Here is a 17,212-nt window from a genome sequence, read left to right as displayed (position 1 = left end):
CTCCTGGGCGGCTATACCGTGCGACCTCCCGGGCTCAGGGCCCCCGCCACCCCTCCAGCGCCTCCCCGCGTTCCACCCGCACAGGGGCCGAAGCAGCCACAGCCGCGGCTTCCCGGGTGGCCCTGCCTCCCGGAGTCGCCCCGCCCCCGGCCCAGCTCCGCCCCCGGCCGCCGCTCCCTGATTGGCCTCCCATTCCCTCCTCCCCGGGCGCCTCTCCTCCCCTTCGCCCAATGGGCACCACCACCTGGTCCAAAAATTCCCCGGAGGGCACCAAGAGGCTCTGCTACCACCGCGTCCCGGTGGTGGTGACGGCCACGGCAGGACGCACAGAAGGGAGGGGGTTCGGAGGAGGGAGGAGGAGGAGCAAAGGTGTTGGAGAGAAAAGAAAACTTCTGAAAGGAACAGGAAACCTGCCGGGGAGGCGGCCGCTTCGGCTCTGGGGCGCCCGGGCTGCGCACGTCGCGGGGTGTGTGCGGCTGCGGCTTCGCTCCCGGCTGGTTCCCCCAGCGCGGGGTGCGCTGAGCCGACACTCGGTCACTCCGGTCGTGCCCTCTGCAGCCGCTCCCGGCGCTGCAGTCGTGCGCTCCATTCCGCCTCTGCCGCGGCGGCTCCCCGGAGAGGGCGGCGAGGGCGCAGAGAAGAGGAAGGACGTCTACTTTGGAGCATGAAGCAGCATGTCTGATAAAATGTCCAGCTTCCTCTACATAGGGGACATCGTGTCCCTGTACGCGGAGGGCTCGGTCAACGGCTTCATCAGCACCCTGGGGTAAGCCGGGGGCGGGCTGGGCAGCGCTGTTGTCTCCTCCGAGCTCATCCAGTTCCTCTGCGCGCCGCAGCGTCCTCCGCTCCCGCCGAGCGTGGCCCGGCCGCTGGGCAGGGTCTGCGCCCGCCACCGCGCGGTGCGCTCGGCTCGCCCGCGCGCAGGAAGCTGCCCCAAGAGGCAAGATTTTCTCAGCAACTTCGTAATCCCCAACTCAGAGACACATCCGAAAAGGAGGAAGTGATTCAGAAGCCCTGAGACAGGCCCGGCGAAGAAGTCTTCGCTGGCTTCTCCACTGGTTGTTTTGATAACAATGTTTCCCCTTAAAGGTGAAACAACACACCTCCTCTCCCCATCTTTTCTCGCTACCACTCTCAAGCCCTGTCTCTCAAGGCTGGGTTTGTAAGGGCTGGCGATAAAAGTCCGTGGCCTTGGACATGAAACTCAAGCAAAGTGGTGAGCCAAAGTGTGGCTTTGCCCTGCGGGAGCAGCAGCCGGTGCCCTCTTTGCTTAAGTAATTTCCTTTTGGCCTTGCCAAACCCGGACTTGCCCCGCCATCAGGGGCAGCCTAGGGCCCTTGGTGCTCTGAGACCCTCAGAGGTCATGTCGGCCTCCTGGGTGCTAGAATTCAGACCTGCTTTCTCCACTTCCCAGGCCTTGGCCCACTGAAATGATGAACCTCTTCTGGAACTCTGCTAAGTGCAATGCTCTTGAGATTCGAGTTGATTTATGAATGGGCTATAGATAGATAGATATACCATATACATGTAACTCTGCTAGATGGTTACCTAGGACGGCCTTGATTGTTAACTAGTATTTGCTCTCTGTCTTGATTGAGAACATAAGTTCACAGTTTAAATGCACACTGCAATATATTTTGATGCACATATATTTTGTTGTTACCTCATAGCCTCAGCATGTAGACTGCTGTCTTAGAGAATTCAGGCTGTGGAACTGGTTTCTACTCGTGGCTGGTCACTGTTTTCTGTTAGGTTTAGGGTGGTGACTTAACATGCAGTGCTCCTAGAGTGTTATAACGGAGTAATGCCTACTCTACAGGGGACGTGAGGTCACCAGAACTTCTAGTTTCTGTTCTTTGTGTATCCCCCCCACCCCATGGGTGAAGAAAGGAAGGTAGATTTAATTTAATCCCTTTAAGATCAATGTTATTTACTTGTGAAACTGAGGCATGGGGGCGGGGGTGGGGGTGGGAAGCATGGCTAGTGCTTCTGCTGGGTTTGTGGGTCTTGAGTCACCATTTGTTTCTAAGAGAATTCTTAGTGTAAGTTCAGTTTTGGGCCCCCCAACAACATTTTTCAGATGAACTCTGCTGCATTTCACACTCTCCCTCTGAAGACTCCACCTGTGGCAGTTAAGCAGGTGGTAGATACTCCAGGGTCAGGATGCTTGGGGTCAAATCCTGGCTTCTCCACTTGTGAACCATATCACCCCAGGGAAGTTATATAATCCATCCGTTTCTCAGTTTCCTCATGTTTAAAAGAAAAACAAGAACAATAATGGTTTCCGTCTCAGAGGGTTATGGTGAGGAAGAAGTTAACATATGTAAAGTGTTTTGCGTGGTACCTGTCAATTACTGAGCACTTATATAAAGTGTTAACTATTGTAACCATGAGCAATAGTGACAGTTATGGACAATATAATGAAAAGGATTAGGAATAAAGTGTCAAAGCTAGACAAACAGAAGTCATGTTTTATAGTGTATGGTAACTATTTGCACATAGGTCTTTCAATGGGAAATTAGGAAACCACAAGTTAGCAGTTGTGGAGTCTGCCCTACTTATTTTATTGAGGGGAAGAGAAATGAAGAGACCTATCTAAGAAACAGGACATTAATGCCAAAGCTGGAACTGTAACCCTGTCTCCAGATTCCCACTCAAGTGCTAGTTTCTTTGGTTGTGCATCATCATCTTTAAGCCTTGAGTAAAAAATAAACTTGACCTTTCATGTAGCATATACATTTGTATAAATATTTCTTATTTGTATTCATTAGTTCTTGCTGGTGTTTTGAAAACTGAATTTCCTTAGAATGTGTTTGTGCAGTATTATTTTGTTAATAAACAGAGTCTTGTTGAGGTTCATATGACAAGACCTTTGTGCACCTGGTTCTAAAGTGAGGAAGGATCTTTGGAAATGCCGCTATTGGTGAAGCTTGGTGTTTTGATTGTTTTTTTTTTTCAACCCGTGGAACCTCATCACCCTCAGATTTTTAGAAGTTATAAAGCCCACAGGAGCTTGTGTCCATGTTACATGAAATGTTATCTAGGCAGAGTAGCATCATCTACTTTATTCGCTTAGAATACAACTGGTAGAGATTTACTTTGCAAGTTGATTTTAGGGCTATGAAATCAAAGAAGTATGGCAGTGATAGTTTCTCATTATATTGTTGTAGGGTCACTATGTATACATGTTCTGTATCAAAGACAGAGTTCATACCTCTAGTTCAATGTCTTTGCTCTGCTATTAGTCGAAGATCTTGATCTAGTCTTGCTGCCATTTAGCCATGTGACCTTGTTCATGTCATTTGTTCTCTTTTTTGTGTCAGTTTGTCTTTGGAGACTAAGGAGAGTATATGATGTGTCCATCCCCCTGGGGTATTATAAAATTGAATGAAAGGTCCAATTTATTTTTGTAAAGTTGCTAGGAAAATCCACATTGTGCTTATATATTTGTGGTCCTTGAATTTCTTCAGAAGGTGTGAATTGTTAAAGTGAACCAACCAGGAGCTAGATTGGAGACATTGGCATTGTATCTTGTCAAAATAGTTTGTTCCACTTAATATTAAAACCGCAATGGAAGCCCTGGTGGGAGTGGCTCCGTTGGTTGGGCGACATCGGGTGCACCAAGAAGGTGACATGCCAGGGTCGCAGCTGGATCCCCAGTGTGGGGTGTGCAGGACATGCTATTGCATCGATGTTTCTCTCTTCTTTCTTCCCCTCTCTCTAGGAAATCAATAAACTATTCTTAAAAAAAAAAAAAAAGACACCCACCCTATTAAAAAGAAAAACTCAGTGGAAGAGCTACCAATTAGTCTTAAAGTTTCTGATTTCTTTTTTAGCTCTTTTTCTATTTGACACTTCTGACAACAGCAGGATTTTCCTTTCTCTTCTCTTCTCTTCTCTTCTCTTCTCTTCTCTTCTCTTCTCTTCTCTTCTCTTCTCTTCTCTTCTCTTCTCTTCTCTTTTTCCTTTTTATCCTCACCTGAGGACACCCTTCCATTTTTTTTGTTCAGATAGAGTGGGAGGGAGAGAGAGAGAGAAACATTGACACAAAAGGGACACATTGAGTGGCTGCCACCCGCACAACCTAACCAGGGCTGGGGTACAAACCGCAACCGAAGCACATACCCTTGGTGGGAACTGAACCCGGGTCTTCCGGAACCGCAGGCCAATGCTCTAACCGCGGAGCCAAACCGGGCAGGGTGGATTTTCTTTTCTTTTAATTCAACTTAGGAGGCAGTCAATGAGAACTGAGTTGACACAGCATTTCATGGTAATTAATAATAACTGTCTGCAAATAAATTTTGCCAGATTTTTAACATTTAAGGTGTAAATCAATTTGGGAGGATATATATTCTTATTATTTAGCCTTGGGAATTTTTGCAATTGGGTAACACATTTTCATCTGAAAAAAAAAATCACCGAGTTTCACTATATTAGAGTTTAGCTGGCTCTTCTCAGAGGCCCTTGCAGCTGGAAATGTGGAAGGCTTTCTTAGGCGCTGTGATGCAGCTTGTAAGCTTGATTTCTCAGTCTGTGAGAAATTAGAAGGTCTCAGTTGCAAAGATTTGCAACTCCCCCTTTTCCCCTAGTTATTCTTTAACCAGTATTTGCCTGTTGTTTCTGAATCCTGTATTGTCGCAAACTGGAGTATTCTCCCAGTTTGTGGAGGTGCAAAGGGGGCCTGCTATGTATTTTCTAACTCAATTTTTCATCTAAACATCTAGTTTGGAAACACTTCTATTGACTTAAGGAAAACTGCTCTAAATCTTATTGGATGAAGATGGTAAATATGTTTTAAATAAATGAATTATTTTGTCACTGGTACATTTTAGGGCTGTAGTTTTTATTATTTTGTTTTAAAGGGGAAGGAGGGAACTTCAGAATGTGCCGTACAGTTCCGAATGCAGTATTAGTTTTCCGTGTCCCCTTCCTCCATGTCTTTATGCTGAGATTTACTTCTTTGGTTGTTGCCACGTCAGAAGCTTCATATTTCTGGGTACATCAGTTTGATCAATGACCAGGTACCACACACAGTGGGAATGAGCATAGCAGAATTCCCAGGATGGGTGGAATAGTAGAAGCAGTGAAAAGTATTTAATTTCTTTATTGTCTATTCTTTGCATGGTTGACAGGTTAGTAAATGACAAGTGTGCATATATGTATTGGTGCATGTGTGTGTGTGTGTTCATATGTTTAAGTGATGGCTGCCTATGGCTTGAAGTTTTTTCTCAGGATCTACCAAGAATCAACACCCACTAGTTAAGGTCTCAGAATTGTCAGGTGACCACATATTGAGGCAATGACGGCAAAGCATCATAAAGCTTTGGTCAACCGCATATACAGCAGTGGTCCCATAAGATTAGAATGGAGAAGGAAAATTTCTGTCGCCTGGCGACTTCTTAACCGTGGTAACATCTCATCGCAAATCACTACTCACGTGTTTGTGGTGATGCTGGTGTGAACCGACCCACTGCACCGTCAGCTGTATAGAAGCATAGCATGTGCAATTACAATAGTAGGCTAGACGTCTAGGTCTGTGTAAGCGCAGTCTATGCTGCTTGCTCCGGGAAATCACCTAAGGACACATTTCTCAGAAAATATTCCCATTGTTTAGAGGTGCATGACTGTAGTCTCTTAGCCAGAGATAATGGGGACCTCATTTTTACTTCCTGCTTAATTTTGGCCAATTCAGTGAACTTGTTAGTTCCTTTGTTTCCATGTTCAAAGTTGGACATCAGGTAAAGTGATGGTGGGTCACACAGTTTATAATTTGGACTTAATTCCTTAGATGAAAAGAACTGTGTAAATAGTTACATTTTATTCTCAATTATAGTTCCTCCAATTTCCCTGCCTGATCTTTTTCCTGCTTAAATGTATTTATATTTAAATACTTACAGATTTGATTTATTATCTTTTCTTTATCTTTTTATTCAATTATGCTACTGTTTGATCAGTGAAGAGTCATAGATGAATCAAGGAATGGTTATAGTCAACTTTTATGTTTGCATAATTTATGAGTTATCTTTAGTATCTTTCAAGTAGACGCTTCCAAGTATTTTGTGCTAAAACTAGGTATGTAAACTTTGACTAAGGCATATGTTATTGTGATAAAAATATCTAAAAATCCATTGGGCATTTGCATGGGTGTTTAGTAGGGAGGAAGAAGACAATGTAATCTTGAATACTGAGTTGTTTTGGAAAGTCTAACGATTAGTAGTGTCATGTTATAGAACTTGAAATCAGCTTGAATACAGAGACAGTTTCTGAAGTAGTGAACATAAAGTCTATTTTAAGCTGAAAGGGTGAGTTCTTAAACTTTGAAGTCCTTCCATAAACAACATTGCAGTCTTGGAGAGCTCAGTCAGGTAAACAACCCTCCCTGTTCAGGTGCCCTTGATGCATGGCTTTGATAGGATAGCATTCGGAGGCAACTGCTTGGCCTCATTCTAGGTTTACGAGAAGATTTTTTTTGTATAGGTAGCACTTTTGGTAATCACATTTTCCCTTTGGAACTGTTCTTATACAGACAGTATGCAGATAATTTACAGAATATAGACAGAATATAATAGACTCAAACTTAAAACCTTGAATTTAGGCACAGGGTGTGGCTTCATATATAAATGTAAAAGAAGAAATAGCAGTAGACTTTTATAACACATTTAGAGCACAGTAACAGAATGAGCTTTACTCTTTTTTTTTTATCCTCACCCGAGGACATTTTTCCATTTTTTTGTTCAGACAGAGCGGGAGGGAGAGAGAGAGAGAGAGAGAGAAACATCGACGTGAAAGGGACACATCGAGTGGCTGCCACCCGCATGACCAACCAGGGCCGGGGACAAACTGCAACCGAGGTACATGCCCTTAGCGGGAACCGAACCCGGGTCTCTCTGGACCACAGGCCGGCGCTCTAACCGCTGAGCCAAACCGGCCAGGGCTTTACTCTTTTTTTATATCAGAATTTGGTGAAGGAGCCACCAGATTATAATCAAAGTAGTGAAACTTTAATGATCATTTACTCATTTATTCATTTGCTTAATGTATAAAATGGAGCCTTTCCAATGTATTGATGACTTTTTTAAATGTAATTATCTTTCTACTCCCACGTAGGTTTAGGTGGGAAAGTTTTTATCTTACTTTATTTTTTATCCTCACCTGAGGACATTTTTCCATTTTTGTTCAGATAGAGTGGGAGGGAGGGAAGGAGGGGGAGAGAGAAAGAGAGAGAGAAACATCGACGTGAAAGGGACACATTGAGTGGCTGCCTCCTGCATGACTCCAACCAGGGCTGGGGACCAATTGCAACGAGGTATATGCCCTTGACCGGAATTGAACCCGTGACATTGGTCTGTGGGCTGATGCCCTAACCATTGAGCAAAACTGACCAGGGCTCGGTGGGAAAGTTTTTAATATATGTCTTTAGAAAATCATAATTCTAATTAAAAAATATGAAATAAGACACATGGAAAGAAAATCAAATAGTGTTGACATTGCATGATGGTGAATGGATGGGTGATTTTAATTTTTATATCTTACATATTTCCTAGATTCTATATATATGTTTCATTAATTATACATCTATTACTTTTATAGTAGGTAAGTTCACAAAAATGAAAAGAATGTTTTTAAGAATATTTCAGTTTCTTATTGCTGTTAATTGACAATATTTGTTTTAAAAAGCATTTGCCTGGTGATAGTCAGTGGAGGAAAACCACAAACAAGGAAATTGCATGTTTCTGAAATAGAGGGTTATATGTTTACCATAAAGTATTTTTGTTTGTGGTTATTATTGGTATTTTAAAATGTATTATGGAAAAATGTTTGTCTGGCCAGTAATGCTGGGTAATTATCAATGGTTGATTTAACTTATGTAGTAAATATATAGTCTGTTTAACTTTAGAAGAAGTCTGTTTGCACATGTAAGAAGTATGCACTTTAGCGTGGCTGACTTGGTCATTTTAGTAATCTTAGCACTCACTGTGAAACTTTTATTGCCTGAGTCAGTTTCTATAGGTATTAGTTTGTGAGAGATTTTGTGTGTGTGTTTGTGTGTGTGTGTGTGTGTGTGTGTGACTGAAATAAATTGAAAAAAATTTTTAATGTGTTTGAAATGGATAGATTAGTTCTTCCAAAATTCAAAGCAATGATTGATTAACAATAGCTATTTTATAGTTTATACTAATACATACCCACAGATCTCCAACCCTTAAGAATAAGTTAAATTGTTTACAGTGGACAGATTTGACAGACTGCTTTAATCAAGTGACCAAGGTTCTGGTCACCAGCTGATGTTGTGTGATGAGAGGAGCACTTCACCTTTGTGGTATTCTCCCCCCACACACCCACCCCAGTATAAGTAGGAGAAAAAAAATACAAATTGAACGATGTTCTAGAGAATACTGACTAGTATTCTTCAAAACTATCAAATTGATTAAAAACAACAACAACACACAAAAAAACAAAAAACAAAGACACAAAACAAGGAAAGACGGAGGAACTGTCACATTGTAGACTCAGAAGACATTATGACTAAATACAATGCGGTAGCTGAATTGGGTCCTGGAACAAACAAAAAAAGGATGTTAATGGGAAAACTTGAAAGTCAAATAAAATCTGGAGGTTTGGTCTTGGTAATGCGTGAACATTCATTTCTTAGTTTTGATGTACTATGGTTATGTAAGATGCTAGCTTTAGAGGAAACTGGGTGAAGGGGTGAAGGGGACATGGGAACTCTCTGTATTATCTTTGAAATGTCTCTAAAATAAAAACAAATTACTCAACAAAAAGAATAAGTTAAATTATCAAGTTATCCAGAAAAAACTTTAATCCTAAAATTAAAAGTGTATCCACATCATGAATCAAGCCCACGCAGCTTTCCTGGTGGTGTGGTTACGCTGGCACCCGCTGCTGGGCGAGGCATTTCACTCGCCGGTTCTCACCGTGCGCTGGGGTACGGACCGAGAAGATGCCAGATAGTAAGCTATACTTAATTGTTATCTCACAGACTGAAACGTCCTTTGGGAATTTGTAGTGTGACACTTGGCTTGGATCTAAGGGAGACATAAGGCACTTGCTCCCAGTATTGTAAACACCACGAGATCAGGAAATGACTCTGTCTTTTTTTTTTTTTTTATCCTCACATGAAAACATTTAGGTGAGGACTTTTTTTTTTTTTTGCATTTATCTTTAGATAGAGTAGGGGGGAGAGGTGGGGAAGCGCGAGAGTGAAACATCGATGTGAGAGAGACACATCCACTGGTTGCCACCTACACAACCCCAACTGGGGCTGGGGACACACTGCATCCGAGGTACGTGCCCTTAGTGGGAACCAAACCAGGACTCTCCCGTCCGCAGGCCCACGCTCTAACCACTGAGAAAAACTGGCCAGGGCTGACTCTGTCTTTTTTTAAATTTTATTTTATTTTTATTTTTATTTATTTATTTATTTTTTATCCTCACCCGAGGATATTTTTCCATTTTTGTGCAGATAGAGTGGGAGGGAGAGAGAGGAAGGGAGAGAGAGAGAGAAACATCGATGTGAAGGGACACATCGAGTGGCTGCCACCCGCACGACCAACCAGGGCCGGGGCAAACTGCAACCGAAGTACGTGCCCTTAGTGGGAACCGAACCCGGGTCTCTCCGGACCGCAGGCCAACGCTCTAACCGCTGAGCCAAACTGGCCAGGGCTGACTCTGTCTTTTTAATCCTTGTGTTTTTCGCACCTAATACAATTCCTGTTGTGTGTAATAATTCCATAATAGGTGTTTAATAATAATTGTGAAATCAATATAGCAATTATTTGGCAATAGAGATAAGACTAGTAACATAAAGCAGTTTTGTGAACATAAAGCAGTTTTTTCCCAAATACCATAATGATTATTGAAACCAGTATCATAGGGAGTCAGAAGAAGATTCTTTCTCTCTACCTGGTATGAAGTGGGGAGGGCTTCAAGGAGGAGGTGGTATTTGAGCTGACCTTTGAAGGATAATTATGATGGATAGTTCTCCCGAATCTGTACCTATAAATTGATCATATATTCTTGGTACATTTTCCTTTCATTGAAAAAAATTTGTGAAGTTTTGCTGTCTATTCTAATAACTCCACAAAAGGAAACTAACAGTTTGATATCAGTGTGATATGCAAAGGCAGAAGATAATCTAAGGACACATTTTATGCTTATTTACCAAATGTGAGAACTTTGAGTTTGGTTCAGACTCTCCGAGTTTATTTAGATTGCCTTTATTCCTTGTCATACACCCCGAGCTTACCGAGACCCGAGATAGTGTGGACAGGACTATAAAACCCTGTTAAGAAGAAACTTGGCAATTATGTGGGAGAATTTATGCAATGTTTCCAACTCCCTTGGATATTTTTTTACTCCTTTCCCCTTGATTTTTTCCATCCCCAATGTTTCATAGTTTTTCTTCATTAATCATGAATTTAAAGTCCTATAGATTCCTGGAAGCTTTGGTAATAAGGACAGTTTTTTATCTAAAATAGTTCTAAATGTTGTTGCATCATCGTTCTTATGACTGTTCAGCACACCCATGCACATGCACACACACACTCACACTCACACTTGGTGTAGATGGTATGTATGGAGTCCAGTGTGGCCTTTTTTACTTTTGGAGTTGGAGCGAGTGATAAAGATCATAGATTGCCATGAATGCAGGCAACGACGTAGGAAGTGAACAAGAACACTTAGGAAGTAAACAAAACATAATCTATATTTATATCCAAATTCTAGAATTCAGACACATGTTATTGAGGTTCTGTCTGTTACTAAGGTGTTTGAGCCACTGTTAAAATATCATTATAAAAATCTATGTGAAAATTACAAAATGAAATGCTGGACTTTTATTGTGTATTAGTTATCCAAAGCAATTTCTCAAAAGAGAAAACTTTGGTCTTCAGTTAAGTGATTCCTAGATATTTAGCTCTCCAAGACCTTGTGGTAATGACTAATGATGAAACAATCACTGAAAGTAGACACTACTACCTCCACATACTATCTCCTATTGAAAAGGGGATTCTTCAGATTATGTAAGCAATTGTATGGATCATTAGAGCGAAATATAAGAGCCCAAACTAACAAAGCTGGATTAAAAAGTTGTTAATTAACTTCTCTAGTGGCAAATCAAAGTGTATAATTTGTAAAAGTTTCAGAGACTATCGTGCTCCGCAACTCATGTTTCAACTCACATTTAAATTATTTGCAATCGTTGTATTGAATTGTCTTCGAACTCTTGAAAAACAGCCTATAGGTGTCCCTTGCTATCGTAATTCTTCCTATCTGATCTCAAAAGCCCAAAGGATTTGGAAGGCAAAGGATACTTAAGCCCACATGGATAAAGCTTAAGAATTGAAAGATTATATTATATTTGAAGTCAGTTTCTTTTGTTTGTAAGGAGCAGAAACTATCTTTGGCTAACTTAAGCCAAGAAGGCAATTTATTAGAAGGATATTGGAGGAGCTCCAAGAAATTGAATGATGAGTTCAACAACTGAGCGTTAAGCCAGGCAGCAACCCAGGGGTTCTGTGGAGACCTCAATAGCAGAACCGGCTGTCTGGGTCCTGCCATTTACACGACTCAGATACAGCAATTCCTATACTATGTCTCTATTCTTAAATTTCAGATTATAGTGATAGAATTTGGCTCCACTTGGATTATTTATTAATGTCCAGAAAGGGAAGTCACAATGCTGGGTCTGGTTACCAGGGAAATCATTGAAAGCAGGAGTCTGATTTCTGTCTGCTTCGAAGGAAGTGTGTTACAGGGGGAAGAGAACAAAGAGGACCAGAGCAGGAGCTTAGATATCATCACGTAGTAGATAATTTAATAATAACTTCATAGTGCCTTTTAAAAGCAATTGTGGTAAAATATACATAACATAAAATGTACCACCGTGACTCTTTCTAAGTGTAAAACTCAGTGGCATTAAGTGTATTCACAATATTGGGCAACCATCACCCCTATTCAGTTCCAGAACTTTTTCATCATCCCGAAGAGAAATTCTGTACCCTTGTGACAATAATTCCCCATTTTCTCTTCCCTGCTCCCACCCCTTTCATAACTCCTGGTCTCCTTTCTATGAGTTTATCTATTCTAGGTGCTTTATATAAGTGCAATCATCCTTATTTGGCTTTTCGTGTCTGGCTTAATTTACTTAACCTAATGTTTTCAAAGTATATCCATGTTGTGGCATGTATCCGTACTCCATTCCTTTTTATTGCTGAATAATATTCCATTGTAAGGATACATCACATTGCATGTATCATTCATTAGTTGATGGAGATTAGGGTTGTTTCTACTTTTTTTTTTATCCTCACCCGAGGACATTTTTCCATTTTTTGTTCAGGTAGAGTGGGAGGGAGAGAGAGGAACAGAGAGAGGGAGAGAAACATCGATGTGAAAGGAACACATCGAGTGGCTGCCACCTGCACAACCGACCAGGGCCAGGGACAAACTGCAACCGAGGTACGCGCCCTTAGCGGGAACCGAACCTGGGTCTCTCAGGACCGCAGGCCGACGCTCCAACCGCTGAGCCAAACCGGCCAGGGCTGTTTCTACTTTTTGACTATTATGAATAATGCTGTTATGAATATTTGTGTACAAGTTTCTGTGTGAACATATGTTCATGATTCTTTTGAGTATACCTAGCAGCGGAATTGCTGGGTCATATGGTAACATACTTAACATTTTGCCTCAGCCTTTCCTATTCTGTTTAGCCTGCTTTACAATTTTTTCTCATCAACTTATTAAATAGAACATACTTTACTAATATTTATTGTATCCAATGTTTATCACCTGTCTACTCCTGGTTGGATTTAAGCTTTTTGAAGGCAGGGATCTTTTGTTTTGTCATTGAGTATGGCAAGGGCTTGGCTCCATAAATTTTTATTGAGTGAATATTTGGTGAATTAGAATATACATATCCTCAAATCTCTAAGTAACTGTTAACATCAGTTCCTCTCTGGAGAAAAGCCACTGTAATTGTTTGTGCTTATTAAATGCTTTGAGAATCCATACAGGTAATTCTTTTTAAATGGATGAAAGTTATCATTGGATTTATGGTGCTATTAAATCTTGCTATAATAGGTACTTTAATAATCTCTTGGGTCATATATCTGCACTTGCCTAGCCGAACATCTGATAAAACTTACAGTCTGAAAAGGTAATTATATAGCTTTATTTAATGGTTTGCATGTTATAGCCACATTAAAGAAAAGTTGATATTTCTGAAAGTTTAGCTTTGTTTTTACATGTGCAAGGCGTAAATTTATAAGCATTTTGTGAGACCATTTCTTAATTTATATTGACTCTTTCTCCTGATGGATAATAAATAGTGTACCCAGTACTTTAACTACTATTAGCAGGACAGTTTAATTGGAAATAATTTGCTAATACAAAACTAGAGAGTAGTTGAGGGATTTATAGAACTTTAGAAAATGTAAGAAGGCATATGACAACTTGTAATTTTTATTTTTAAAATTTAGGAATGTGTCTGGAAAAGGAAAGGCATATAAATACAGGGTGACGTGAACTAGTGGTTGGCATTTTTGTTGTTCATCAATTTATATTCTATCTAAGTCTGTTATAATGTGCTATGCCTCACGCTTATTCCAAAAGATACGTTTGGCCATTCTCTTTAAGAACTTAAAATTCTCCAGTGTTGTTATTCACTCTTATTCTTGGGTTCCTCACTGGTAGCAGTGTACAAATGAGGACTTCTTTGAGAATGTATTTGCATATAATACAGAGAAATAAAATAAAAAAATATAGTTATGGACAAATTATAAAACAATTAAAAAAAGTAAAACAATGTCATTCTATTCCCTCTAGTTCTAACATGCCATGATCTTCTATGATGGATGTTTAAAAATGTAATATCTTTAGACAAGTAACTTGGAGATGAAAGATACAAAATATTATCAGAGTTTTGCTTTATTTCTGTAACATCCAAATTAATCCAGTTGAAGTACGTCATACCAAGTAAAGACAGTGACTTAAAAAAATCTGTTACCCAAATCACTAAACACAGTTACATTAGGAATTCAAAGTAAGTTAATGATTTAAAGACTAGTTACTTGTATTTGGCTAGTGTTCAAGGTCATTGCTAATATCAGGGACATAACTACTTAAACATTTGCATTTCAAGTAGATTTTTGGCCTCAACCATGTTTTCAAAGAGTGAAATTTCAGCCCTGATTTGATAAATAAAAAGCAGGGAAGGTGAAGAAAGGCATTTTGTTGTATTGAGGGCTATATACTTATGACTAGGAATGGTAAATATTGTGACATTTTAAGTCAAATCAAGACACATTGTCAATGAAAGTGCTATTTAAAACTTTACTAAGTTGATCCATCTCTAGGATTGATAACAAATGAGAAAAGGGCCTTTGTTTACCTTACTTCCCTGTTTACCTGGCAGGACATGAGATAATAGATGAATTTCTGATTTCATGTGAAAAGTGAGTCTCCTTTCCTGATCAGTACAAATGGAGTCGTTGTTGTCTGTTAGGGTGAAACCATGTGCTTATTTCCAAAGTCATAGCAGCTAGGGAATAACTCAGTCTTAAAAAATATTATAAAATCGCAAGTATAAAAACATTTTGTTAATTATTGGAAAATCTGAATAAAAAGCTGTTTAAATAAATTCATCATGTAGATGTTTTCAGTAGTTTGGCGACACATATCCCTAACGTTATACTGTGAACGTTTTCTAAAGGGTAGATCCACGTTCACATTGCACATTTTTTTAAAAATGGAAGTTGTACTTAATACAATAAACTCAAGAATATCAACTGCGGCCCTGGCCGGTTTCTCAGTGGTTAGAGCATCAGCCCACGGACTGGAGAGTCCCAGGTTTGGTTCCTGCTAAGGGCATGTAACTCAGTTGCAGTTTGTCCCCGGTCCTGGTTGGGGTCATGTGGGTGGCGGCCTGTCAGTGTGTCTCTCTCACATCGATGTTTCTCTCTCTCTCCCTTCTGCTCTATCTGAAGATAAATGCAAAAATGTCATTGGGTGAGGATTAAAAACAAATATATCAATTGTGTCATTTACTTTGAACCCTATTTAATTTAGAAAAATGCATATTAATTTCAATTTCTATACCTATAGTTAATTCCTTCAAATTCATTTTTTCCCTTCTCCCATTACTAACAGAAGTACTTGAGTTGGTAGATCCCAGAATCAAAAGCCCATTTCCTAGCCTCCCTTGCAGCTAGGTGTGGCTATGGACCACACTTTGTGGTCAGGTCTTTTGAAGGTGGCCTTTTACTGCCCTCTTGCCTTCCCTCACCAGCCCACCCCTGTTCAGCTACTTATAATGTAGGCAGGGAAGAAGCCATTATGAACCATGCTGATGAGGCCCACCCATTAGGAATAACGGAGCATTCAAGAAATGAACCTGCTCTCTGGACATCCACAAATCCTGGCTCTAATATATTCTAACAGAAGATGAAGCTAGATGGGTAGACAGGGCCAGATCATGTATGCCCCATTAAGCAATGGGAACACATTGAAGGATTTTGAAGCAGGAGAATAAAATAATCAGGCTTTGCTCTAGGAAGACCAGAAAGGGGTAAAAGAAAGATTATAGAAGAAGGCAGCAAATGGCAAGCATGGGAGCAATCAGAATGACACATGAAGGCAGCCTGAATCAGTCAGCTGTAGTGGGGATGAGAGGTAGTCGGCATCAGAATCAGCAAAGGGACCGTATCTTTGTTTAGTGTTTCACATCAGACCTGAAAAGAGTTAAGGATTAAAATATTCATTGTTACTGTTGAGGCTTCATTACTTTTAAAAATGGAACATATAGACTTGAAAGAAGTTTCTATTTTATTTGCTTAGGTTTAGGGACAATGTCCTTAAGTGCAGCATAGCTTCCTGCTTTCCAGGTTCTGAGATGCAAGCCTCATCTTGTCCCCGCTCCCTCCCTGTGGGCGTCTGCTCCAGGCTCAGGAGCCTGTTGTTGTTTTCTTCTTAGTTGCACAGTCACTCTGAGGTCTCTCACCACAGGGTCTGTTCACGTGTGTTTTCCTCTGTCTGGTAGGTTTCCCCTCTCAATCTCTATGCCTTTCACCTAAATAATACCTGTATTTCACTCAGATTTCAGCTCCGTGACTCACCTGCAGTGAACTTTTCCCCATCTCCCAGGCTCTGTGAGCTCCCTTGGCTTTATATAGGCTCATACAGCACCATCTTTTTGCTTTCAGAAATGTTATCACAGTTGTTGTTTTAATTTTACTTCTATTTCTGTGATTATTGGATTGTTTTTTTCTCCCATTGGACTTTAAACTCTGTAAGCTTAGTGACTCTGTGGTTCACAAATATGTCCCTGATGCATGACCGGTTATCTGTCACGTAGTAGGTACTCAGGAAATGTGGTGAATCCCATTTAGCACAGTGGTTTAAGAGGATAGGTTTTTGATTCAGACAAACCTAGTTTCAAATTATAGCTCCACTCTTTCTCATGGTATGATATTCGGCAGTTAATACTAAGAACCTCAATTTCCCCCGGGCCACTGTGGCTCAGTGGTTGAGCATTGACCCACGCACCAAGAGGTCGCCAGTCTGATTCCAGGTAAGAGCACATACCCAGTTTGTAGGCCCGATCCCCAGTGTGGGCATGCAGGAGGTGGCCAATCAATGTTCTCTCTCATCAGTCTTTCTATCTCTTTCTCCCTCTCCCTTTCACTCTCTCTAAAATCTATAAAGAAAAAAAAAGAGCCCTGGCCAGTTTGGCTCAGAGGTTCAAACGTCGGCCTGCAGACCAATGAGTCGCAGGTTTGATTCTGGCCAAGGGCACGTACCTTGGTTGCGGTTCATCCCCAACCCTGGTCAGGGTCGTGGGGGAGGCAACCAGTAGATGTGTCCCTCTTGCATTGATGTTTCTTTCTCTCCCTTTTTCTCCCTCTCTCCTTCTCATTCTATCTGAAGATAAATAGAGATATATCCTTGGGTGAGGATTTAAAAAAAAAAGTGAAAAAAAAAAAAAGAACCTTAATTTCCTTATCTGTAAAGTGGGATTATTCCCTAGTTTATATATTGCCAGGATCATTAATGGCAATTGACATATGTAAAACACTTAGTAAGCATCAGGCCTAAGTGTTAAATAGGTGGAAACCATTATTAGTATTACTACTATTATTACTACTATTGTATCTAAAAATATCAGCATGAATCTCTTTGGAAGGTTGGCTGGGTTTAT

At 40.7% G+C, this 17,212-nt stretch overlaps 1 protein-coding gene across 2 annotated transcripts in view; it reads left to right on the top strand.

The window, feature by feature from the left end:
- Positions 1–576: 576 nt before the first annotated feature.
- Positions 577–17,212, top strand: part of ITPR2 (inositol 1,4,5-trisphosphate receptor type 2) — a 470,721-nt gene continuing 454,085 nt past the window's right edge. For both annotated transcript variants that reach the window (XM_036251040.1, XM_036251039.1), the window contains exon 1: positions 577–766. In XM_036251040.1, the coding sequence (XP_036106933.1) occupies positions 675–766 (92 nt within the window). In that variant the 5' untranslated portion in view covers positions 577–674. The remainder of the gene's footprint in view (positions 767–17,212) is intronic.

The sequence above is a fragment of the Molossus molossus genome, unplaced genomic scaffold (genome assembly GCF_014108415.1).
Source record: "Molossus molossus isolate mMolMol1 unplaced genomic scaffold, mMolMol1.p scaffold_m16_p_10, whole genome shotgun sequence".
Taxonomy (NCBI): domain Eukaryota; kingdom Metazoa; phylum Chordata; class Mammalia; order Chiroptera; family Molossidae; genus Molossus; species Molossus molossus.
This window is presented reverse-complemented; position numbering and strand designations above follow the sequence as displayed.